The following is a 9488-nucleotide window of genomic DNA, read 5'->3' as shown; positions in this document are numbered from 1 at the left end:
ACGTGGGCAGTGGAGGCAGGAGAATTAGATGTCCAAATGAGGCAGGAGGATCAGTGTGAGTTTAAAGACAGTCTGGGCTACAGGATATAAAAAAAAAAAAAAAAAAAAAAAAAACCCAACCCAACCCAACCAACCAGCCAGCCAAACAAACAAACTAACTAACTAACAAAAACTAATACAGGACACATAACAAGCCACAGCTAGGAAGCCTGAAACACCAATAGGTTACTTTTTTCAGTTTAAAAACATAGAAAGCTGCAACAGAGGAGAATGAAGAAGATGGTATTATTAAAGATAGGAGCTGAAATGAATAAACCAGGTAAACATGAGGGAAGAGATGGAAGTTGATTATTTGACAAGACAGATGTTGGCCAAGGCAGATTAAGAACACCAGGAACAATAACAACAAAAAGGCCCACCATGGTTCAGGGCAGTGGGAATCTGATTCCAGATACACCTCTGCCCAGTGACCCGCTGTGCGCATGCATTCCTGTAACATTTACATATGTGTGTGAGTCCATCTAGGCTCAGGGAGTTGAGTAGATGTATACATAGGCATGCCTAACTCCCAAAAGACGCACTGCCCCAAGAAAGGGGCAAAGACAAAGACTGGCCAGGATTGGAAGAGTCAGTGCGCACGACAGGAGTTAACTGTTCTCAAAAAGCTAATTCCTGGGTAGTTTCTATCACTTCACTGATAGACAAGGGCAGGAAGCTTGACGGGTCTTTTCATGGCATGAAATATTCTTGGCACAAATAAATCCAAACAAATATGACGTCATTAAGGAATTACAGCTGCAAACATGTGACAGCCACTGTGGCTTCAGATTCACAACGTGAGCCCCTGCAACAGTGTGTTTCCAAGGCAGGCCAGGTGTGTCTAGACTTTGACCCTGGAGCTTGGTCCTGAGGTGTCCTTTCATCAGCAGGAGAGAGCTGTGGCTGTGTAAAGCCTGTGGAGCTATTGAGGATGCACAGGCTATAAGGGGAGGCCTGGGCAAGAGCCCAAGGACTCTTGGGTGCTGCTGGGACTCTGGGGCTGTGACCAGGTGCTAGTTCACAGAGAACATTAATAACCTCCCCACTGGGGCATGAGGAGTATGCACAAGGGAACAACTCTTGCTTCCTTTGCTTGGAAATCTATCCAGATGCATGTGCCCCGGTGACAAGACAGAGCATGTCCTCATGCTATGGACATGGCTGTATATACAGCTGGGTCCCTGGGGGTAGTTCTGTGTGTTGGTTTGGGTCCCCAGGATAGTCTTGTGTGCCTCCTTGCTCTTCTGGAGTCTCAGGGCAGCCCTGTGTGCCCTGTTGTTCTGCTGGGCCCTGGGGTAGCCCTGGCAACGGGAAGCAATTGCTCTCAAACAAGAGTCGCACTGTTTGCATAGCACGGCCTACCATTTAATTAGAAAAATATGGTTTTAATTAACTTTTTCTTGACAAACACATTGGCTTATGTGAACCAAAGGGGGTGGGGTGGGGGTGGGGTCAGTTCCTGAAAGTGAAATAAGTTGTATAACATGCAGGGCTTGCTTTGGAATATGCCCTAGGTTTGGCAGAGCCGGGAGGGGCGCCAGGGCAACCCTGTTGGGGTAAGTACCCAGCTGTAGCAAGGGGGCACTAGGAAGCTGTGAGAGTAGCCATATTCCCCAGGCCTCCAGCTGACCAGGAACATGTGGCATTTCACTAGGATTATGAGGGAAAGATGGCATAATATGGGTACATTTCAGGAGATTTCCATAAAAACAATCAAAGTGAAGTCTTCATTGAAGTCTTCGTACAGATGGAGGAAGCAGAGTGATGTCATCTCCGGGGTGGGCGTGGGGGAGGCACCAAGGGTAGACCTCTAAAGCCTGGGGAACCTGGCTTAGATGGGTGGCCCACTATGCCCCTCTGGACTCCACACTGGCAAGTCTGGGGCAGAGGGCACCTCTACGACACTGTCACTAGGAAGCCAGGCCTTTTTCTCCTTGTTCCCAGGTCAGAGGGTCTTTGGAAGGGGCAGGTAACTGCCCTGATGCTGGCCATCATGGCTCCGCACACCAGGAGCCACCGGAACCACTTTCTGTCTTTCTTCCCGTGGGGCTTTGATGTCAGGTCAGGGCCCATAAAGTTTCTACTGGCTCTTACTTCCAACAATACCAGAGTTTCCCTCTTCAAAGACATGCAAAGAAAAAGAAATCTCAGAAGAGTGACATTCACAGAAGAGAACCTTCTCTGTGGCCTGAGGCTCACAGTCACAAGCTGAAAAGTCATGGGAAGCTGTTGGCCAAGTGTAGGCTATGTCGGTATCGGGTAGAAAGCCCAGGTCTGCAGTATGTGTGACAAGTGGGGCTTGTGATAACAGGCAGCCTCCCTGAGGTTAGGCTAGAGGAGATTCAGAAACAGACCTTCCGTGCAACGACACAGGCAGAAGCAGCACAGGAAGAAAGAAACAAAGATCCCTGGGACAGGAGAAGTGGACCTAGCCTAGCAGTGAAAGGACCCTAGAGCACAGCCAGTGACAATCACCCTCGAGATGACCCTGGAGGAGTACCTGAGGACGGAGGCTGGAGGAAGAAGGGGAAACAACGAATGAACTGTCTTCTCATGGACAAGAAAGCACAGGTCAAAGTTCAGAGAAGTGAACATGGATGCAATTCTTGGGGGAAACTGTACCTCATCACCATGGCTCTGGTCAACGGGGTGGACGCCCTGAAAAGGCAAGGATGGCTGGAAACCAAAGCCAGGTGGACATGAACGTAGAGGGAAGAACACAAACGCTCAGCTGCGCACATGAGGTGCAGTGCAGGGCCACTGTCAGCCTTGGGACTGGTAGGACTGAGGACAAAGTATTGAACTGGAACCACCACCATTCTCCACCGTACACTGATGTGGGGACGCTACACTAGGAGGGGCATGTCGTGGAATCTATGTTGAAAATCTATAGAAATAGTTGATAGTGACAAAAAGGTGGGCTGGAGAGATGGCTCACTGGTTAAGAGCACTGACTGCTCTTCCGGAGGTCCTGAGTTCAATTCCCAGCAACCTCACGGAAGCTTACAACTGTAACTATAGTCCTATGTGATGCCCTCTCCTGGTGTGCAATAAAGCACTCATATGCATTAAATAAATCTTAAAGAATAGTGACAAAAAGAGTCATGGAGTGGGGCTGGAGAGATGGTTCAGTGGTTAAGAGCATTGATTGTTCTTCCAGAGGTCCTGAGTTCAATTTCCAGCAACCACATGGTGTCTTACAACCATCCGTAATGGGATCTGATCCATTCCTCTGGTGTGTAACTGAAGAGAGTTATAGTGTACTCATATAAATAAAGTAAATAAATCTTTAAAGAGAGCGAGAGTGGGAGATGTCAACACCGTGCCCCCATCCTGGGGAATTCAGGAAAGACATCCCATTGGCAGTATTGCAGTCTTTGTAAAGGTTTAGAAAGTCCACTTCCAAATGAATAACCTCAAGATGATAAGCTATTTTTGGCTGTGCTTGGATTGTTCACAGGAAGCACACACAGGTGAACATTCAGGTAAACAATACAGCTCTAGTCCAGTAGGCCACCCCTGAATTCTCAGATACCCCTATCTCCTGCGTATGTGGCCGATCCTGTAGTATCCATCAAAGCCACATCCTTTTACACACACACACACACACACACACACACACACACACACACACACACACACACACACAAACAGAGCTGTTGGGCTCAGAGGGTCTTTCTGAAACTCTTTTCTTCTCACCAACCCCCTGGGCTGATGAGGAAACTGCTCCCATATGTGGCTCTGCCTTCTGCCTTCCAATCACTGTATAAGACCCCCTCACAGGCAGAGGACCCTGCCCAACTGACTGCTGTGTACAGAAGGCCTCTGAGAGGGGCTAGACTCCCTCCATGCTCCCAGCATGGAGAAAGGGGAAGCAGGCCTGGTGGAGTGGTGACCAGTTTGACCTGGTATTTGCCTTTTCAGATGAAGCTTGGATAGAAGCCTGTGATACCCATGACACCTAAAGGCAGTCATCCACCTTGTCACTTGGGGACAAGTGACCTGTAGCTTTTACTCCTATTCCCACCTATGGCTTAACTTTATCCTTCTAGCAATAGGCTCATGGGATCCTGTTTTCCTGATTCTTGAGGGGAGGCCTTCCAGATGGGTGTGCCCTTCCCTACACATCTGGGTCTGCTTGGAACATTTGGAAGGCCTCAGCCACCCTCTGGAGTCACGCCCCTGCCCGGGAGAAGCTCGGCATTTGGTGCATTGCTGCACCTGTGGCCTGTGGTAGTGTCCTTTCCTGAGAGGGCAGAGGGAGGCCAGAGTCAGGTTCTGTCCTATGGTCTGGCCTAAAATTGAAACTCTAGAAGATACCCAACATGGGAACACACACTTGAGTCCCACGCCAGCCCTTTTGTGTCTGAGTGATACAGAATGAGACGCTGTCCTGGGGCAATGGCAAAGTGCCTTGAGAGGATCTCAGAGCTAGGCAGGGCCTCCCTGTGCCTGCCGCTGTGGTCTCAGATGGGTGTGTAGAACTGGAGGGCTGGAATCCAGGCTCTGCCAGCCCTTGCCAGCTCTGTCCCCACCGCCAGATCTCAGTTTCACCAGTCTGTAAAGATAACTCTGCAGGGATGGGCCCAAGGCCCATGTTCTGTTGACCGTGATGGTCATCCAGTGACCTGTGCTGAGCGCCCGGGAGTCCTACCTGCAGCCTCCTCCTCTCCTGGGCTGCAGCTCGAGCACTTGCCAGGTGCTCTGCCTCCAGTCTCTGAAGCGCCTCCTTCTGCAGGGCCCGTGCTGCCTGGGCACTCTGCAGTGCACTCTCTGCCCTGCGCTGGCCTGTGGGGAAGAAGCAATGCAGCCTGAGGCTCTTAAGCTTGGCAGATCTACGGGGTAACTGCCACTTGGCACCACCCTGTCCCAGTTCACCGACTGCAAGTAGATTCAGTGGGCTGAGGCAAGTGTCACCTGGGCGCAGGGATGGGAGAGGGTCTCTGTCTCTGTAGGAGTCGGGGGAGTGGTCCTGGGTTTGACCTTCTGACCGTGGGTCACTGATCCCTGTATCTGCTCCGCTCTCTTTGCCCACCATCTTTCCTTTTTTTTTTTTTTTTCCCCTGAACTCTAGGCTGCCCCATTCCTGCACACTGCCTTTTTAATGTGAAGGGCAGTAAATTTAAACTAGTTGGCAGAGAACCAGGCCAAGGGCCTCTCTGAGAAGGTGACAAGGGAGTCAGTCATGTGGCTTTCTGGAAGGTGCCAAATAGAGGACACAGCTGCAGCTGGCCTGAGGTGAAACTGGAGGAGGTAGAGGATGGGCAGATTCAGCAGGCCCCAGAGGTCGCTGGAGTCCACCCCTCTAATGGGAGGACACCACTGAGAAAGGTGGCGCCAAGCCACCCTGGGGACTGGGCACAGTCCCAGGCCTACCCTAGAGCCCTCCAGAGGCCTAATACTACAAGTGGGCAGGGAAGGGATATGGAAGGGCTCCCTCATAGGAAGGAGGGGTTCACCTTCCTCTGCATCTGCTAGGTCCCTCTGAAGCTGCTCTACACGGCTCTGTAGGCGGATGCGCTCCCTCTCTGCCTCGCTCAGCTGGCTGCTCAGACTGGCCACCTGAATGCCAGAGTTGTCCTAGGCAGAAAGAATGAACTCAGCAGGGTGGCGTGGCGGGCAAGAGGGAGGGAGGCAGGCAGGCAGCTCCTGGTCTAGCCCATAGCACATGGGGAAGGGTCATGGGATGAAGTGGGTTGCGAGCTCTAGGGAAGGACAGCCATAGTAGGTACCTGAGCTTACACACCAGCCCAGGAGGGCACAGAGACCAGAGAAAGGGCAAGGCCTGAAGAACAAAAGACCATAGACACAGGATAGGGAGCTGCCAGGGGTGACCATAGGAGGTCGGAACAGTAGGCCAAGGATTAGAGCCCAGAAACCCGGCCCCTGCCCCAGGTCTAGCACTGGGGAAGAGGAGGCTCAAAGAGAATTGGGGACAACCCCTGTGGACCCTGTGATTCTCTGTCTGTTCCAAGCTCATCTGTTCCCTACGGAGTTGTAAGGGGACAGCCACTGCGTGCCTGGTGGAGTCCTGGGACTACAGACATCAGTGAGTCGCTGTAGCAGAGAGTGTCCCTGTGTAAGAGACTGTGGGGGACACTCAGGTGTCCTGGCCAGGTGTCCTCTGCCCATGGACTGTTTCAGCAGGGCGAGCCCCACAGCATTTGCTGCCTACTCTGAAGAATGGCGTGGCCTTGTGCCATGGGAGGCAACTAGGTTTGAGAGGTGGAGCCGTGCCTAGTGTTTGTCACCAAAGTGCAGTTTTAAAAACTGACCACAGCGTGCTTTCTGGGGTCTCGGTGGGTCGGTGATGGCCAGACAGGTGAACAGCAGTCTTGAGTGAGTGACTGAGCCACTCCATGCCTCCCAGAGCCCCATCTTTGGAAGGGTTTGGAAGACCTTAATCCCATCTTACCCGTTCCTGCTGGGCCTCCAGAAGCTTTTGCACCAGGTCCCTCAGGGCATCCCTTACAAAGGCCACATCGATGACCTCCGAATTAGGATCCACAGGCGAGGGCCATCGGGCAGGAGAGTAGGATCTAGTAGGAGGACTGGCCCTTTGCCGTCCAGGACAAGTCTGGGAGCTGCCTGCAAGAGGCGAGAGCCAAGGAAATGTGGGTAGAGGCAGACATAGATCTCCTGTGCTTCTCTTTCGGTGGCTCCTGCCTATAGAGCAGGGAGCAAGGATATATAGTAAGCACAGACTGGTCCAGCCTCCTTATTACCTAGGCCGTGAGGCCTAGGGAGAGGTTGGGATACTTGGGTTGGGCACAAAACAGAATGGAAAACACTTACCTGTTGTGGGAGAATGGGGCCTCTTTGGAGAGGCCAAGAGGTTCTGACTTTGGCCTAGGCCACTGCAGAGTGTGGACCACAGCCGGCCCAGCTGGGCTTCTGCATTACGCCTAGCACCCTCAGCCTTGGCCAGCTCCTGTTTCAAGCTGTGGACTCGGCTACGGGCCTGGTCCAGGCTGTTCTGAAGGCTGTCAACCTGGTTGCTGGCCCGTTGTAGCTTCCTGGTGATTCTGCACAGCTCGGCCTGCAGGGTCTGCTCAGCCCTCTGGCTCTCACAGAGATGCTTTGCCCTGGTCTCCCCTGCAGCCTCTACTTCTGCCAACTTCTGCCGTAGCCCTAGAACCTGGAGGAAGGATGTTGGGGCTCAGATGTAGGCTTCTGATATCTCGGCTGGCTGACCACAGGTCTAGCCAAGCCAGCGGGAAAACCGTGTACAGTATATGTTTAGATGACTCTTAGGATCATCCCGAGACAGGTTATAGCTGGAAGGGACCCTAGACCTGCCTCCTAGTGTGTTTCACAGGTAGATATACCTGAGTCAGATGAGGACCATCCCTCAGCATGGCGGCATATCCTTTAGCAGCAGAAGGATCTGCTGACTACCTGCAAAGTCTCAGTCAGGGTCAAAGACTGGCTGCCCTCTCCAGCTAGGGACCCAGCTCAGCCACTTGTTCTTTATCTGCTGCTGCAGAGCCTACTCATGGCCAAAGTGTGCTTTGTTATATTTCTCGCTACAAACTGCTCCCTACCTACTTGTGCACGCATGAACAGCGAATGTACTGGCTTCGGGGAAGAGGGAAAGGCAGCCTGCTCTCTTCCACTGAGCCAGAGCAGGGGCCCTGGCCTCATCCCCCTTTCTGGGTGGCTGCAGTATAACAATGACCTTATTCACAGAAGGAGGTGTGCAGCTGAGGTCATTCCGGGTCACATGGGCTCGGGAGCTAAGCCCCCACATTCTAGGCATGACTGGTGTTCAAGACAGCCAGGCCTGCAGTTTGGGTCTGAAAGCTGGGGGGCTGCTGAGCTCAGAAAGGCCCCTCTGTTCCTTGGTGACATGAGGTCCCTTTAGTACACTGAACTACAGTCCTGGTTGTGGCTGAGTGTAGTGTCTCAGGATCTGGCATAGGGGCTACGTGAGTCAAGTGCATAGGGACATCAGTGCAGGGGTCAGGCATGTGTGATGGGAATGGGCAAGGGCCTAGGCATTACCTCAGTGTCCTGAAGCCTCTCTACCTGGCTCTCGCCCAGAATTCTGTCCTACCTGGCTCTTTTCTAAAACAAAGCTGGGAAAATTAAGAGGTCACGGCTGTAACCAACCCCCTTGCCCTCAGATCCCTTTCGGCTGCCTCTTGCTGCACACGGTTAGGTTATCACAGAGATGCTGGATGGAGACAGAGAGAGTGGGCATCCCGGTCTCTTTCTATCATCCACACACACTGCCTTCTACCTCCCCCATAGGTGTCCCCATGGACCTTGTCTTGGTCCCAGGCTGGACCAGAGCTCAGTGCTCCCCCTAAGAGGGCAAAAAGCTTTCCTACCTCCTTCTGGATGCCATCATGGGCAGCCTGGGCCTCGGCTACCTGCCTCTGCAGCGCTAGTGACTCCTGCAGGTTCTTCTGCCGATGCTGTGCATCCCGTGAGACCTGGGCTTGTAGCTCACTCGCCTCCTGTCTCTTCCTCTGGTTCTCAGCTTCCAGTGTTCTTACCTAGGGGCAAGGCTGAGGGGTCAGGGCCCCAGAAGCCTCGATAGCCTCTACCTCTTCTCACACGTCTTCCATTTGAGGAGCTGTCCCTGTTCAAGGCACCTCAGTTCTGGGCAGGGGGCTTGGGATTCAACCTCTCCTACTCTGCAGACCTACACCCAGGACTCCTCTTTCTGTAGGGTACAGCCTGGGGAGCATGGGAGGCAGCCTCGAGTTAGCGATGGCTCTTACCAGGGGAGTGGCTCTGGCCAGCATCACTCCACGGAAAGGGCAGGAGTAAGAAGCTGATATCCAGGATGGCTATGAGGCAGGAACTGGCGAGGAGGACAGGGCAGGTGGGCGTGGGTGGTGGATGCCCCCTCACCTGTCTGTGGTGCTCCTGGAGCTTCCGACGGGTATCTCTCTGTGCCCGTTCCAACTCCTGCAGCCTGGTCCTCAGCTCATAGGCTTCCTTCTGAGCCGCCACTTGGGCCTCCTGAAGCAACAGCAGCTTCTGCTCCTGCTCCTCCTTGGACCTCTTCAAACTGAGCAGGCCATAGGCTGGCTGGACCCCGGGCTGAGAGCTTCCGGGAACTCCCGGGGATCTGCCCTCTGTGCTCTACACGTTATGTGCTGCCTGCCCTAAGACAACCTCTGGAGGGCTTCAGGTACCTATGGCTCAGTCTATCTAAACCTTAATGGCCAGAAGTGTGGGCTCTGTTCCCCCCCCCAGTTTCTCTTTAGCTCACCCTTTCGTACCTCTCTTTAACACCCCCAGAGACCACACGACTAGCCTAGCTTTCTGAGTCACTCACAGGAACTTTGGTTCCCTGGCCTGTTAGGCCTGCTAGATGGTAACTCCTTAAGGATAGGAACAGGTTGACCTGGTCCCTAGATTCTCTACATAGGTTGGCATTCATTTGTAGGCACTTAAAACTGGGCAACTGAAGGTTGCCTTTGTCTTTCTGGCCC

General features: G+C 53.0%; 1 protein-coding gene across 1 annotated transcript in view; it reads right to left on the bottom strand.

Annotated features, from left to right (window-relative positions):
* The window catches only part of Crocc2 (ciliary rootlet coiled-coil, rootletin family member 2), a 58151-nt gene that overhangs the window by 6673 nt on the left and 41990 nt on the right, over positions 1–9488 (bottom strand). The window contains exons 23-28 of the mRNA XM_021199335.1: positions 8902–9061; positions 8373–8540; positions 6835–7177; positions 6455–6627; positions 5499–5619; positions 4694–4827 (exon numbers count right to left, since the gene is read on the bottom strand). Of these exons, the coding sequence (XP_021054994.1) occupies positions 4694–4827; positions 5499–5619; positions 6455–6627; positions 6835–7177; positions 8373–8540; positions 8902–9061 (1099 nt within the window). The remainder of the gene's footprint in view (positions 1–4693; positions 4828–5498; positions 5620–6454; positions 6628–6834; positions 7178–8372; positions 8541–8901; positions 9062–9488) is intronic.

The sequence above is a fragment of the Mus pahari genome, chromosome 5 (genome assembly GCF_900095145.1).
Source record: "Mus pahari chromosome 5, PAHARI_EIJ_v1.1, whole genome shotgun sequence".
In the NCBI taxonomy this organism is placed as follows: Eukaryota; Metazoa; Chordata; class Mammalia; order Rodentia; family Muridae; genus Mus; species Mus pahari.
Note: the sequence above shows the minus strand (reverse complement) of the source record. Positions and strands in the feature narration are given on the sequence as shown.